At 50.3% G+C, this 15,950-nt stretch overlaps 1 protein-coding gene across 2 annotated transcripts in view; it reads left to right on the top strand.

The window, feature by feature from the left end:
* LINGO1 (leucine rich repeat and Ig domain containing 1) overlaps nt 1–15,950 on the top strand; it is a 148,424-nt gene that overhangs the window by 71,075 nt on the left and 61,399 nt on the right. The window contains exons 3-4 of one of the 2 annotated variants that reach the window (XM_064456779.1): nt 7,022–7,192; nt 12,556–12,641. Coding sequence is in view for 1 of the 2 variants with exons in the window: in XM_064456777.1 (XP_064312847.1) it covers nt 12,556–12,641 (86 nt within the window). In the remaining variant the exon portion in view is untranslated. The remainder of the gene's footprint in view (nt 1–7,021; nt 7,193–12,555; nt 12,642–15,950) is intronic. The other variant, XM_064456777.1, reaches the window with a different exon arrangement.

The raw sequence follows: 15,950 nt of genomic DNA, 5'->3' as shown, positions 1-15,950 counted from the left end.
CTGTAAATCCTCAGTGGCCAGTCCTTGGGTCAGTGTGGTCAAAATGAAGCAAGTAGGTGCAGGCTGTTGGGGCTGTGCTGGTTCATCAAACAGGCAGGGCCTGTCTTTATGTTCACTCCCTTAATCTGTAATGGACTGACAGCTGAGTTTTGGGTTCTTGCATTGAACCCAGAAGGGAGAGAGTAGTATGTCTCGTACTCTGGTGTGCAGAAAGCTGGCCTGAGACTCTGATGTGCCTGGGAATGGCAACCCCTGATCTTTATGCCCTGCCTGGGAAAGCATCCCTTGTCCCAGCATGGGGCAGCACTGGCAGGGATGATGGAGAGGTAGGGAGGACATGGGGGATGGTGGGGTTGGGAGATACCCTGGGGATCTGTTTGGTGAGATTCAGTAGCTGCTCTTGTTCTCTGCTTACCTGAAAATGTTGCTGCCTTTAGTTTCCTTTGCTCTGAAAAAGAAACTTGATTTTTACGGTATGTAGTCAAAGGGGAAGAATGATATTTTCTTCTTGGCTGGCAGTCTTACTGTGGGAGCAGAGGGGCCTGGATGGGACCTGAATCCAGATCCTAAGCAAAGGCACTTTTGTGACCATCTGTTCCCAGCCAGAATAGACCCATCGCATAATCCATGGGGTGAAATTCATCCAAATCATGGACATGCAGACCAGCAATTCAGCACTTATCCCCATGACTGGGTATCCCATCCCTGATCCTGCAGTGAGGGCTGCCTGGGTGAGGTAATAGAATGCTCAAGAGGAGCATCTTGGCCAAAGCACCCCATTTTTGGAGCCTGAAGGGGGTGGCTGGTCCCAGGGCTGTAAGTGAAGATGAGCTTCACCTGCCTGCAAGCACTTGTGTGCTTGCGTAGCCTTATAGGTGTGTCCAGTTTCGTGATTGTACAGTTAATAGTTTTCTGAAGATATGTGGCAGGTACAGCACAACAGCTTTCCCTCCAAAAAAATGCCAATCATTTTAATCACTTGCCTAAGATTTGGGCCAAGTCCAGCCACCTGGCTTTGGATAATAACTCTCCCAAGCCTTCCTGGGCTAGTCTTGTGAAGCATTGGTGTTATCAGGACACAGAAATGGATTGAAGGTGCACCAACACGGCAGCCAGCCGGCCTGCAGGATGGCTGGCTGGTTGCAAAGATATGGAAAGTTACATTTCTCAGTCTGAGCCAGTTCTATTCCTGTAACTGGCCTTGGCTGTGACTTTGGCTTCCCCATGGCTCGTTGGATGCTCACCCTGTGATATGCTTACCTGGCTTTGGGTTGAGACAGCAGGATCCCTTGCTCTGGGCAGCCCTCCAAGCTCAGGACTGATCTTTCAGAGAAGTTCAAGACCTCTGAATTCCACCTCTTGCATGTTTAAAGGCCAAAGGAGACCTCTGGCCTGCAGAGGTCTGACCTGCTCTGCCAGAGAAGCCAGAAATTGTCCCCTGCTGATTCCTTTGTCAAGGCAGTAACTCTGGGTACACTCAAGCACATGGTTCCCAGACACAGGAGCTGCAGGGTCTTGGCTCTGCTGGCAGGTAGGAGAGGTCTCTGTGAAGCTGCAGAGGAGCAGCCATCTGTTCCTAGCTGGGGCATTTGGAGCAATCCTTTGAGTAAGGGTGCTCCTGGAGCACCCAGGCTGGCTGGTGCTGTTGATGGCACCCTGCTCTAGCAGGGGGCTGTATGGGGCAAAGCAGTCTGTTTGCAGGAGGGACCATGGACACTGCCCTGGGCTCGTACCAGTGACTGAGTGTTCAAATATCTCTAATACATGGTACCTCCAAGCAAATGGCTCACACTGCAGGAGGCGGTTACAGTGCTGTAAATTCCTACAGGCAGGAAACACCCTGGGTTTGGAGGGGTTTGGGTGTTAATTTATTGAGTTCACTTTCTCAAAAGGATCTATAAGCTGCAGGGATATGAGCATGATGCCATTTGTGCTTTCCAGTGAGTGGGCCAGTCTCCCTGGTACCCAGCACCCCACAGTGCTGCAGTCCTCTTCAGGGGTGACCTCCCACCCATCGCTGCTCTTCCTTCTGCTCAGGTAGAAATGCCCCCTCCTGTCGCAGCCCCTCTGCAGTTGCGCTCATGACCCAACATGCTGAGTTATTGACAAAATCTGATACATGTGCTGGTCAGCACAGTGCACTGTGATCTTGGGATCCCCTCTCAGTGCACCCTCCTGCCTTTGTGTTGGCTGAAGCAGAGTTATCCCTTTCTCCTCATCTTCTATGTGTGTAGGCTCATCTCTGTTCTTGCCTTGTCTTCCTTGGCTTCCCCTTGGTCACTTCCAGGAGGTGACTGCCTCTGGGCTCAGTGCCTTGGGCTGGGATAGGTCTATGCCAGCTCCCACCAAGAGCCATACCCTTCTCTGCATGGTTCAATGCACAGAATCACAGGTTGGAAGGGACCTCAGGGATCATCTAGTCCAACCTTTCTAGGAAGAGCCTAGTCTAAACAAGATGGCCCAGCACCCTGTCCAGATGACTCTTAAAGGTGTCCAATGTGGCAGAGTCAACCACTTCACTGGGGAGATTATTCCAATGGTTCCAATGCAGCATGGCTCACCCCTGGACCCTCAAGGAAAAGGTCCTGGCGTCACTCATTAGCAAGTGAGCTGGGCACTGCCATGGCACTGGGGAAGAGGGAGAGTGCAGGGCATGGCTGGCTCATCCATGCAGACATGCTGGGTTTTGGACAGCGCTAAAGTTGGCTGTTCCTGCCGGGCAAGGAGGAGGAAGGAGCAGTTCTGGGTGGAAAGCCCTGGTGAGCTGGGCTTGGCATGGGTGTAGTAGGAGGAAGGGGGTAGTGCTGGATGTTCCCAAGAGAAGCCACAGGAGCTGTTACCCTGTATGATCCCCTTTTTGGCACCTGCAGCCAACTTGGCTTTCATCGGTAGTGAAAAAGGCCTAGCAGATATCACGGCTTGTTTTGCTACCAGGAACTGCTTGATGCTTTAGACAACTGCCTTGCTGGTTGTGCTGTGTGTAGCCCTGGCAAGGCTTGGTCTGGGGGAGGTTCATTTCTGGGGAACAGATCCCTTGGGTTTACTGAGTGCTGTTCTGGTGGAGGTGGTGCAGTTTTTCACACTAGGATTCTGCTAACTGGTCCAAACTTCAATATTCCATGGACTTTGCAACCCCTGCAAATAGGGCAGGTCTCAGACTGAGCAGAGCAGGTTGGTACTGGTCCCCTGGTCCCCAGTTGCCCCAGGTGCCAGGAGATGTCCTGGCCCTGTCCTGCAGGGTAGTAGGTGGAAGGAAGGACTTGTTTTCGCGTCTTGACCCCTCAAGGCTGAGACTTTGTGGAGCCTTTCACCCAGAGGTGAAGTCACTCACTGTGACCACCTTTAACAGCTGCTTCTCTGCATTGTGGGTTGTAAATGTCCCCTTAATTTAGTGCCTGCAGTGCACTAAAGCAGCAACCTTAGCACAGCCTCTGCATAGTAACTGAAGGTGCTCTAGATCCTTTGTTCTGACACAAGGCTGCTCTCCTTGACTGCTGTAGCACCAGTAGCTGATGTCTCCCTTACTCTGGGTGCCTCTGTCCCATCCCTGCTGTGTGTCACAGCCCAATCTGCTCCTGGGGATGACAGGAGGGGCTGGTGCCTCTGTGACCTCTGCACTTGGGGTAAGGGCAGGAGTGGACAAGGAACAGCAGCAGGATCCTGCCCCTGGGGTCAGAGATGCAGCAGGGCTCCCTGAATGGCTCTGGGGTCTGCCCCATCCCCACCTGAGCAGGCACCAAGCTGGTCACTGAAGCACCTTGCTCCTCCCTGTTGGTACCAGACTGCCCCTCTGCCCCAAGACTAAGCCTCCCGATGACTTGTTTTTCAAAGATAACTGTTAAATAGAGATATTTAGCCTAATCCAGCCAGGCAGATCAGTCCAGACAGTAATGCGCTCACTTCCCAAATGTTTCATTTCTTTTGGCTAAACTTACTAGTGAAAGGTGTGGGTTTTTTACTCTTTTGTAAAAAAGAATAACAGCTCTGACCTTGGAGAGAAATGAGGGTTCAGAGCTTTCTTTCCTTTTTTTGTTGCTATTTTTCTTGCAAAATATTCTAGTTGAGAAGGATTTTTTGCTTAAACAATTTATGCCCAGTGGATAGATTTATTCTGTTCGGCTGCCAGCCACAAGAAAGCCCTGTTATTCCCTGTGGCATGGCTTTTTTTTTTTTCCCCTCAATAGTCATAAATACTCTTTGCTAAATCTGAGTTTCTACTTGCAAATGTGAGGGACCAGGTACTCTTGCCCTGTTCCTGATGCTGGATGTGCCTCCTTGTAGCCATCTTGCCTCATTTGCTGGCCTGGCCCTAGGTACCCCAAGTGGTCCAGGACCTGCTCCTAAATCTCCCTCTGTCTCCCTATGCCTGATCCCTTTCTTCTCCCTTGTTATTTCCATCTCTCGAGGATAAAGGCTTTGGAAAAATTGCCTTTTTTGAATGTCCTGGCACCAAGAGATGCTTTGTAGGCAGAACCTCCAAATCCCACCTGGCTGCTACCTCCCACGCCTCTGCTCCCAGCCAACACTGTGCTGTCCTGGCTTTTAGCAAGAACCAGGCAAGAAAAAAGGATTTCTAGGCTTGCTGGGTGGTTTAGTACCATTCCTTCAAGGGAGAAGGGGAAAACGTGAAGGTTTGGTTTGGTTCTGAATGATTTATCTGAATGAATGTAGCAGAAATGCAAAGTATTTGGGCATGACAGCAGAGTTTGTTTGCATTTTGGGTAGAAAAAAAATCAGGCTCAGGGAGGAAAAAAGGGAGACATTTTCTTTTAAACACATCAAAACTGTTTGTTTTTAATGCTGACTGATCACTTAATATTCTTTTCTGAAACACTGTTCCATGTGAAAAGGCAAGTTTGCTAGGGCTGTGATTGCTGCAGCTGCCTGGCTTACTGGTCAGTTTGGCTGCAGTAGCTCCAGAGCTTGCCTGTCACCACCTGCCTGCCAGTCCCTTGCATGATTTGTGTCTGCCTCAGTTTCCCTTCCCTCACCTGCACCCCATGCAGCATATCCATGCGGGAGAGCCCTGACTGCCTTCTGTCATCCCTGCTGGGGTGCGCTAATGTAGGGGATACATGTGCTGCTGCAGCTGTCTTGCTCAAGAGATTTAATTGAGGTCTGGACTGAGATCTCCAAACTCATTGCAGTGGTGAGCCTGAGACATACCATCCCTTCCCTGATGTCCAGCTTGCTGGCTCTGTCTCTCTAGTGCTTTAGAGCTCAGATTTTCAGCCTCCTCACCTCTCCACTAGTGCAATGTTTTAGGAACAGATGGGCTTAATTTCCGATTGCCACCCCCTGAACTTGGGAGGAGGTTTGAGTTTGGAGCAAGTCTGCTTCTTATTCCATGTGACTCCATCCGGCAGACTCCTGTCTGCAGGCAGCCAGGTCTGCCGGCCCTGTGGACACATAGCCTCCTACTGAGGACTTGGCGAATACCCTTCTTTGTGCCAAGGAGGGCTCTCTGAAGTAAGATTTTCTCTCTTAGCAGATAAATCTGTCTCCATGTTACCTTAGCAGTAGCAATGGCTGAGCATCATCTTACAGCTTGATAATGTTGAGATGCTTAGTCTAAGCTTCATCTAATCCTCTTTCATCTAGCAATCGGGCTAGTGATCACGCAAAAACAGGTTTTCTGAAACCAGCCTCAGCATTTTGTGGTGTGTGCTCACGCTGGAAGGGTAATGCTCCTGCGGTATCTCAGTGCTGCTGCCCGTGAACTGAACCAGAGGAAAAAGGGAAAAGAAAATAAAATTAGGTTTCTAACCTGAACTATGTTACCTGATTTGTGGATTTTTGGTTTGGTGTTGGCTTGTTTTCACAGGATTTTGTGGCATGTGGTTTCCTTATCTGGCTTTGCGTGGAACATAAACGTGATTTTTATAACCATGACTTTGGGTTGGATTAAAGGTTTGAGGTTGTTTTTTGAGAACATCCTCTTGGATCTGACCCATGTTGTTCCTCTCTGCTGCATGTTGCCAGTGCACTCCAGGAATCCTGCAGCTCTTCAGGGAGTGATAGGAGTCAGTGCTTGGCAAGGAAATGCAGAGTCTTGGGTCAGCACCAAGGGGTAATCTGGGAGAGGAAGAAAAGGAAGGGTTAAAGAAAACTTAAAATACTTCCATTTCCTTCCTGTGTGTTGAGGCCCTGAATTCAAGGTGGAATTGGGGGCTGATGGACCTTGTTCATGCTTGAGAACATGTGGACTGTGAACTTTGGAATCAAAACCTGATTCTTGCTTGCTGAAGGTGGGAGCCTTGTGTGTGTGGTTCAACAGACTCATTGTCCTCCAGCATCACCTGTCACCTAGACACCCAGCTGGGGGATAGGCTTTGTGCTGTAGGGATGGAGTGGCTTGGCTGTGATCCTGGCACAAGGCAATATTAGGGGCTAGCACCCAGAACAACCCTCCCATGGCCTTGGGGAATAGAAGAGGGGTCATGGGGTTTGCTGCTGGTAAGATCTGATCAGCCCTGAGCTGGTTACCAGCTGGGAGTTAGAGCTTATCCCTGGGATCTGATTTTAGCCAGCTCTGGGATGAATGTCATCCCTCCTTGAGCAAGAGAAGTCAGGTGGGCAAAGCCTTCCTCAATGACTGTTTGCCAGGGCTGCTGTAGTGCGAGCTAGCTGCAATGGTGGCTGTGGGTGGGAGGGAGTGAGCAAACCCTCCTGGATGGGCTCTCCAGCAGGGCAGGTCCCTCAGCTTGGGTTTGCTGCTAGTGTGATACTTCAGGAGTCCTCCTGCTTATCTCTGTGTGGCGACTGGCACAGAAAGCCCTGTGCTAGCGAGCAGATGAGCAAGTGCACCTTGAGCGCAGGGCAAGAGATGAAGACACTTGCATGGGGCAGTGTGGTGTCTGGGAACAGACTTAACACCAGCAGCTGCTTGCTGTCACCACCTTGTCCTGATCCCTTAACTGTGCTTAGCCTTGGACCCCAAAACCTCCCTCCTTTTCTGCCGAGATTGGATGTTTCTCCCTCCAGCACCTTCTCTCACTCTCCCCATCCTCCTGTCTTGCAGGGCTGTGTGTCCAGGGCTGAGCGAGGTGCCTCACTACTCCACGTTGGGTCCCATGAGACAGGCAGGACCCCCCTGTGCTTCCCACCTGGGGCTGCAGCACGCCCCTCTCCCTCCGCTGCACAGGAAGCCTCTCCAGCACCTGAAACGAAGCTGCATAGGTCTGCTGCCTCGGTGAGTCCCTGGGCTTTTGCTTTCCTTTCCTGTGCCACTTCTCTGGAGAATAACATGCTACAGGGTTTGCTTTCCCATTTGCTCCACATGCATCTCCCTGCCGCAGCAGGATGCACAGTGTGCAGTGCGTACGCGGGCCTGCAAAAAAGGTTTTGCATGAACAGCTTATGCACCGAATAATTCAGGTTTCAGTCAACAGAAACAGCTCACGAATTCAGGTTGTATTTAGCAAGTGGTTTTGGCTGGGGAAAAAAGTGAAACACTGAAAAGTTTCATTTTGACATTTTCAAAATGAAACCTTTCAGCCATCTGTTTCGAGATGACATTTCATTTTGAATTTTTTCTAGGTTTTTTCAGTGTGGGGGGGGAAGCCACCTACAAACAAAACGAAAGCTTCACTTCACACCAAACAAAATATTTCGTTCAGCCCCAGATTATCACTAGGGTTTTAAAATTTGGCAAAGAAAAATAAACTTTTGGTCAGCCTGATTTACTTACTTTTCTCAGTTTGGCCACTAAAACAAAAAAAGCAAACAACCCCCGTTATTTCAGCCCAAATCCTCAAAATAGGTTGCTGTCAGGGTTGAAAGCTGGAGGAATGGGTGTTACACCAGGGAGTTTGGGCAGCCCCGGCAGGCAGGAGGAGGGAGCCTTGCCCTCAGCAGCACAGCACAGAGTGAGGAGGTGGTGGCTGCAAAACCTGCGGGGTTATTTTCTTTGTGTGAGGGAGTCGGAGCTGCGAGGCACGTACTATGCATCGTTGGGTTTTTTGAGTGAGATCTTGGGAAGAGCCTGTGGTGGCAGAACATGTTGTACCAATGACTTCAGGGATGGCAAGAGAGACTCTGTGGGAGCTAATTTTAGCTACGGCAGAAAGCTTGTGCCTGTGAGGACAGTATGCTGTGCTGAGTCCACCTGGGAGTCAGCATCCTCCTGGGAACAGGACGGAGCCCGAAGGCTGTGGTGGTGGCCACTGGCACAGGTGCCCAGACCTGTGCTTGGCTGCTGCTGGGTGCCGCAGGAGCATGGCAGGTCTCACCCAGCCCCATTAGCTCCCCGCAGCATCTGTGCCTGTTATCTCAATGCTTTCCCTGTCCACTGTTTGAGAAAGTCCAGTTTAAGGGGGGATCAATGTGACACTGAAGGCACCTACTGGTCTGCCTGGAAAGTGTTTGCAGCCGGGCTTGTCCTGTGTGGGAGAAACCTGTGGAGAAACAGGAGTCTGCTGGGGTGGGGAGGGAGGAGAGTGGGAAAGGGGACGCAGCAAGGGGGGAAGGTGGCATGGCCAAAGCATGGAGGTGAAGGGTTCAAACACATGCCAGCTTGGTTTGGGGTCAGCAGGTGTAGCAAAGTCATGGGAATGAGGGAGAAATGCCATCGCCCAGCAGCACTCTGGCTTGCAGGAGAGCAGCAGTTGGGCACTGTGAGGGCCACAAGCTGCTGATTCAAGGCAGAGGGACACTGCCTTGCAGTGAACAAGACCCTATGCATGGGGCTGCAGAAGAAGCCTGCATGGGCTCCTCTTGGCCCCTTAATGACAAGAAGGAGATGGTCTGACTATACATGTCAAATCCTATCACTATGAGTGCCTAGGTAGCCCTTCCACCATGCTCTCAGCTGAAAGCTGAAGCTACCTAATTAGAGAAAGAGGATGCACTTTACATTTACTACACCCTCTTCACTCCCAGTTTATCCCAGATGTGACCTTATCAACAGCCACATTGCAGAACTGCTGGATGTAGAGGTGTGCTGGAAGGGAGATTGCTGTGCTTGGTGGGGGCTGCCAGAATCCTCCCTGGTGTGAGGCTGTAACTGCCCTGTGATGGCTCATGCCCTTCATCAGGAAGGAGGAATGGAGGGCTGAATTGTAGTGGGAGAGTAGGAGAGACCCAAAATCATGCCACAAACAAAATCTGTGCAGCAGGAATGCACCCTCCACTGATTTCCTAGGAGGAGTGTGCTGCTGGCATGTCCCTGGCTCCCAGCAGCCTGGGCATACAGGACTCCCACTCCAGCAGAAAGGCTTAAGACACAAAGAGTACCAGGCAGGTGTCTCAGTATGTGGTGGGGACAGCAGGTGTTTGATATCCATTCTTGTGTGCTCCCCATGCTTTTGTCAGCACTAGCTCCCTGCTGAAGTGTTACAGGGTTGCTGCCTTTGTTGTAGAGGCAAAAATTGGCTGTTCAGAGCTATGTGAGATCAGAAGGGATCAAGGGTTTTTGCAGATATGAAATCAGTGTCTGCCCTTATTTGGAGGGGAGCCAGTTGTGCCCAAGCCTCTGTCTGCTGTTTTGCAGGTGGTTGTGAACCTAGGGTGTGCAGGTGGCAGTGGTAGGACTTTCATCCCTGTGGCCTCCATGCCAACAGGTCCTTGTGGTATGCCCGTGCCAGAGCACAGCTCAGGTTCTGGGTGCTTAGAGCAGGGACCAGCCTCTGGGATGTGGGGTAGATGCACAGAGGTAGAGCTTGTGGGGCTGTATGTTCCTATGCATGATGTGGACCTGGAAGATTGTGGTTGTCCATGGGTGGGAGGTGGGTTGGAGGAAGGGGGTTTATCCCACAAGGAATCCCTCCAGCCTGGTTTGGGAGAGGTGAAAGGGTCTCTCCCAGGCCCTTAACTGAAAGACCCTGAAACCTGCTGAGTCACTTACCTCTGTTTTTGCATTTATTATTCCCATCTTCCATTCTCTTTCTCTGTTTTCATCTCTCCCTCTCCTTTCCCCCCCCCTTCACCTTTATCAGTAGCTAATGAAACAGGCAGGGAGAAACCCAATTCATACAGTAATTAAATTTACTTAGTGGGTATTCAGCTGGAGTAATGAGAAGTTTAATTCAATGATTAGTTTTTTCTTTCATTAATTAAAAATGGAACAATGGTGTAGTTACAGTGGGCTGCATTGATCCTCCTTGTGGAAAGCTGCTGATGGAGGAGAAGGAAGGCTTCTCATTTTTTTTCTATCCACCCTGGATGCTCTCCCCACACACAGATGCCTTTATTGTCCCCTGTCTCTCAGCTGACCCCTCTGCCCAGGTGTCCCTGACTCTCTGGGTAAGGGGTGCTTGGCGCAATGAGGGAGGAGAGCAGTGGAACAGACCCTGCCCAGGTCCCCTCCCCAATCTGTCCCCAGAAACAGCCCTTCATCTTAAAAGGGGATTTGAAATATTTGCTGTAGGTGGAAGATTGAAAAAGCAGGTCTCAGCCCACAAGAAGTTTGGGGAGGGAGAGCTGTTTTCCTTCCCAGCTAAACAGATTTTGATCCATTTAAATGTTAAATCCATAAACATGTTTTTAGTCTTTTAAAATAAGTCATGTGTGAAAGCAAAAATAAATAAATACACCAAATAAATTGTTTCCCATTTTTCAATGATTTCTGCAGGCTCATGAGCAATGTTAGGACCTCAGATGTCCTCTGAAGCATGGTTGGGCACGTTGTGTTCCCTTAAAGCAGAGGCATTGGTTTGCTCCTAGTTTTCACATGGAAAGTTTGTTTTGGTAGCTTTTGAGATTATCGTAAGATCTGCTAAGTATATGAGTTCATAAGGAGATGTAGTCAATAATGGGAATAAAAAACCCCACAACAAAAAATGAACTATTAATTGGTATCATAGATCCAGTCTGTGCAGGAGCTATGTGCATAAGGGGGGCTGGCTCAGGTGGCTGGGCAGGAGAGAAAGCACTGCATCCCATCTCGCCTGTGTCCTCTCTGCCCCATGTGTCTTCCAAGTCATCAGTTTCTCTGCTGCTGTTGTGGGGACTCTGTGATGGTAAGAATTAACCAAGGACTGGGAGCAGTGAGCACCCCGGATTGAAGCCAGTAAGTGCTAAGGGCACTCAACACCTCTGGAAATTAGATGTTTTTGCTTTCCTTGGGTGTCTTTGGGTTATCTCTAGTAACTGCTTTGGAAAAGCTAGTGGGCAGGCAAGAGGCTTCTGGCCAGCCCAGTGCTGTGCCCCTGTGCTGGGAAGGGCAGGCAGAGACCTGCAGTGGAGCTGGGGCCCCTCCAGTAGCACTCATGTCTCCCAAGGCTCCTCTGTGCCCCCCTGCTTGTGGAGCTACTCAGGATTTAGAGAAATACTTTTTTAATTCCAAAAAAACCAAGGAATATACCCCCCTTGCCTTGACCTTGCTCCCCAAAGCAGTGAAAATTGTGATGGAAAATAATTTCTGGCAGGAGAAAAGGTAAATAAGGGAACAATCCTTTCCACATGTGGCAGGAGCGTCACAGCTGTGGTACCTGCACTGCCCCCTCTCCAGCATGTTACTTCAACTGTGGCAGCAGCAGGGAGGTGAGCCTGGGGCTAGGATGTAGTTGATTTGGGCACTCTGGTGCTGGCAGCCTGAGCAGGCTGTGCTGCCTCCCATGTTTGGGGCAGGTAGAGAGGGGTCAGCTTGCCCAGCTTGGGTTTAGGGAGCATCCCCTACCTGTCAGAATGGCAGCACAGGGTGAGGCTGCAGTAGGGCAGGGAGGGACAGGGCCTCTGTCCCTATGCACTCCTTGGCTGGACAGGAGCTCCTGGTATCTGGCAGGGCCCCACACCATGGGGAGGTGCGATGGTGCTTTGCTCTGGGCAATGTTTTGGGTTGTCTCTGGCTATAGTATCTCCAAATCCCAGTACATCTATGGGAGGACCCCCAAACACTCCAGGTCCATGGGATGCAGTGTCAGTCAGCCAAAGCCTTGTGCCCTGTCGCTGGGGTCCTGAGCTGCGAGACCCTTTCGCAGCTCTGGGCTTTAGTGGTGTTTTGCAATTCCTGTCCTGTGTGAAGCACTTTATTGCTCTGCATGACCTGGATCCGCCAAGGCTGGTGTATAGGGGTGCAGCCAGGAGCAAGGCCTAGGTCTAAGCTGCCCTGGCAGCCCTGCCACCCACCCACGGAGGCTTACTGAGGGTGGTGCAAACCCATGCTGGCCAGCCAGCAAGTGCTATCTGTGGCCTTGTAGACAGCTACAGCGCTGTTTTACAACAGTATTTTTCTGAGGGCTTTTGCATGCATGTGTGTCTTGAGATCACTGCAAGTGATTCCCAAGTGCTCTGGCCTAAATCTGTCCCGGTAGCTGTCAGCAGATCAATGCTCTGCTAAGTGCAGGCCCGCTCTATTTCCATGAGAAAACAGCTTCTATTAAGCAGTTCATTTTGGTCCTTTCAGCAACGGGTCCACTAAATTTTGGTAGTTGTGTTTTTCTGTCTGTTGCAGCCTGATTTACAGCTTTTAAATATCAGCTCAGATGAAGATTAAGCTCAGCTGAGCTCTGGTTTTGGGAGGGAGAGGAGAAAAGCATTCACAGCTTTTTAATTTTTCTCCTGCTTGCCTCAAATGCCAGGTTTAAAGCCCTAACTGTGACAACATTTCACCCACAGTGCATGAGTGGAAAGCAGAGGAGAGGCCGAAGCTCAGCACGCCCCTGGCATCTGATCCCCCAGCATCCTGCCTTCATCTGACTTGGGTAGGTGACACATGAGCTCGGGTGCTGTTATATTGCTGAGCATATGACACTCACATGCCTCTGTTGTGCCAAGTCCAGGACTGGACTGGTTTCTGCTGCTGTTAAGTGTGGTAGGAATGCCTTCTGCCCCGTAGTCTGGGGCTGCTACCCAGCTGTCCTGGGGTGTAATGCAATGCAGCTTTCAACCAGGATGTGGGGCAGGCACTGCCTGTGTGTGTGGAACAGGTAGGAAATGTTCAATCCATCAAGTCTGCACAGGGGAGGGGAGGCATCCAAAATGAGTATTTGGACAGTGGCACTGTTGAGAAGGGAGGATTTGCTGTGGGGCTGTAGCACTCTGCTTAGGCAGGTGGGTTTGCTCCAACTTGTATTGCATCAGCAAGGGGCAAATGCTGCCTGCACGGAGTGAACCCATACAGACAGCTGATCACTGCAGCCTGGGCAATGCTGTGCAAAAGTAGTTTCATCTTCCAGGAGAGGGCAGGAGAGAGGGTCCTCAAAAGGCAGTGTTTTCTGAGATGTCTCTATTACTGTTGCTTGGCGCCTGCGTGCTCTCCGACAACTCAGCCTCCTTCCAGCATTCTCGCCGGGACAGTTAAAAGAGATGGGAGGAGGTTTCAGCTTGTACTGTACATACAAATCCTCAGCTGAAATCTGTGAACTGTCAGTTTGATGCAGGCAATGCGTGAGACAGCAAACATCAGAGCTGACTGGGCTGAGGCAATTTCCCAGGATGTCAGTCCTCAGGAGAGAACAAAGGGATCTGTCTGTGAAAAGCAGAATTCAGTTTCCTAATGAAAAAAAAATTAGGATGATTCAAGCATCTTTTATATGCCAGAGCTGGGGATGGGAATTGTTCAAATTGGGTGTTGTTGATGGTGGGGTGTGCTGTGATCTTGGTGTTGCAGGTGCCACCAGGAGGGACAGCTCTGCTTGGGATGCCCCTCTGCAGGGGCTCACCTGGCACTGCCTGGGAGGCAGCTTCCTGTGCCCATGTCGGCTCCAGAGAAAAAGGAAACAAAACAGTGATGCAGAACTGGCTTTTTCACACTTAGGCACATGCACACAGTTATATAAGTTCCCCTTTACATTGTGTTCTTTGCTCAAAGCAAGGAGCAGGCCTCATAGGCTCAAGTTGATGCATTCAAAAACGGGGTCTGTGTCCTCACCTTACCTCATGTTCCTGCACAAGAGGGGCCAGTAGAGAAGTATTTCTAGTTTCTTGTTGTCATTTCCCATTTTATGGTAAGCAGGAATGAACCCAGGCACCCATCCCTCCCTTCTCCTGCAGTTGCAGGTTGGGCTGTGGGGAAAGCTGTGTGCAAAGGATGCTCAGTCAGAAGAGTTCTCACTGTCAGAGCAAGTGGAGGGACCATGGAAATGGCAGTGTTCTGTCAAAACACATTCACAGCAGCAAGCCCTGAAACACGTTTATTCTTAGTAATCTCCTATCAAAACAAAATTCCGCCAGGAAATGGTCACGCTGGTTAAAACTCTCCCTGAAAAAATGCACAATGAGAGCCACCTGATTTTGGTTGAGTTTTGGATATTTTCTTCCAGAGCGCCATTTGCAAAAGTTAAAGATTTTTCCTAAACGGTATTTAGGAACAAGGTGGGTTTGGTTTTCCTTGTGCCTTTTTCCTTTGAGAAAATTAAAAGTCTTTTTCCTAGGAAATTTGCGATAGTGGAGTGGGGTGTAGTCAGTGTTTCTCAGCCTGGTCTCTCTACTAACTACTGTGAGACCAGGGTAGACAGGTGCTACGTAGCATAATGTGGGCAGCAGCAACATTTTGGATCTGAATGCCCTAAGGTCAGCCCACAGACCCTTGCCCTGCCCAACATCCTGGAGTGAAGCAGGACCTGGTGCTGGGAAGGGGCATTTCAGCCCCAGCCTTGAGCAGATGCATAAGCCCTCTCCCCAAGGAGACTGTGAACCTTGAGGCTGGATGATGTGGTCAGAGGTTTTATTTAGTTCTGAGGCAGGGCTCAACCTGAGTGCATTTTTAATGCATAAATTTTTAGTGTTTACACTGAGAAATCTTTGAACCTATGTGGTTTCTGAGGGATGTTTCTCTTCCTCTCTGAATGCATGTGCCATAAATGCTCTCAAAAAATCCTCCCTCTCCACTCTGCTGTTGCTAGCTCTGGTGATGCAGTCACAAACTTGCAGTAGGTCAGGCTTTCTATTAAGCCTCTGTGTCACAGGAGTGTCTTGGGTTTTCACTTTTTAAAAGTAAGTTTTCAGCATCAAGGTTATGTCAAAAGCCTATAAATGTGAACTGGGGCGCTGCAGGCTCCCCATCTCCTGCTGCAGTGGTCCAGAAACACCTCATGAAGGTGGCCAGGAGCAGGGAGGAGGATGTGGGCGACCTGGGGGTGCAGGAAGAATGAGAGGGGAAGGGGCTGGGTGCCAGCAGCTGGCATGGGAGCAGCTGGTAATGGGAGGAAAGGGATGGCAGCTCTTTTACCAGAAGGTGTCTATCCTGGGAGTGTGCCACACTGTGCACGTCAGCACTTGGTTGGGGAGGAGCAATACAAGTTGTCAGGTGGAAAACATTACCTCCCCTGATAAGTTCATTTTGCTGAACAAGCTTCTGGCTCAAAGCAAGTTAAAAATCAGTGCAACAGAACCTGGCTGCCCATGCAGCAGGAAACCCTGCCTGAGACACCCTGCCACCTCACCCTGTCCCCACCAGCTGGTGCCTCCAGAAGGAGGGGATCTCATGTAGGAATAGCAGCAGTATTGGGGCTGTCCCCAAAAAGTTGCATGGGACAGTGGGAACACTAGGGATGCTCTGTCTTCAGCTGGCCCAAAAGCTAATGTTAAAAAGGGTGGATGGAAAGAGTTGAGAGAGAACAATGCTGGAGGTGGGGGGGCAAGAGAGGGAGAGGTGTCTGTAGCCTGTTTTGGAAGGTCTGCTCCTTGACCCCAGCAGGGCCAAGAAAAACCCTGAATTTCTTTTCCACACCTTACCTTGCTCCTACCTGGCTCTCTAGATTAAACCAGATTTCTCTCTGTCTCACTCCCAGGACTGACAAAGCCATTAACGTAGATTTTTTTTTTTTTTGTAAGCTCATTTTCAAAAATGAGTATCAATTGTGCAAAATGCTAATAAGCTAGGCAGGGAGCCAGGCCATGCAGCCCAGGCATGGCACTATGCATGCAGAGGCTGGCCCTTGGTGCAAAGCTGGACGCCAACATCACAGTCCATTGGCTCTGGAGAGCTTTGTGGTGTCGGGGTTTCATATGGGGTGCCTGATGCTTAGGGCTTTGCAGTGCCTGTGAGCCTTGGCAGGAACCATCGGGGA

Source organism: Phalacrocorax carbo, chromosome 7 (assembly GCF_963921805.1).
Source record: "Phalacrocorax carbo chromosome 7, bPhaCar2.1, whole genome shotgun sequence".
NCBI classification, from domain to species: Eukaryota; Metazoa; Chordata; class Aves; order Suliformes; family Phalacrocoracidae; genus Phalacrocorax; species Phalacrocorax carbo.
The sequence above is the reverse complement of the archived record's forward strand: the minus strand, read 5'-3'. Positions and strand labels throughout refer to the sequence as shown.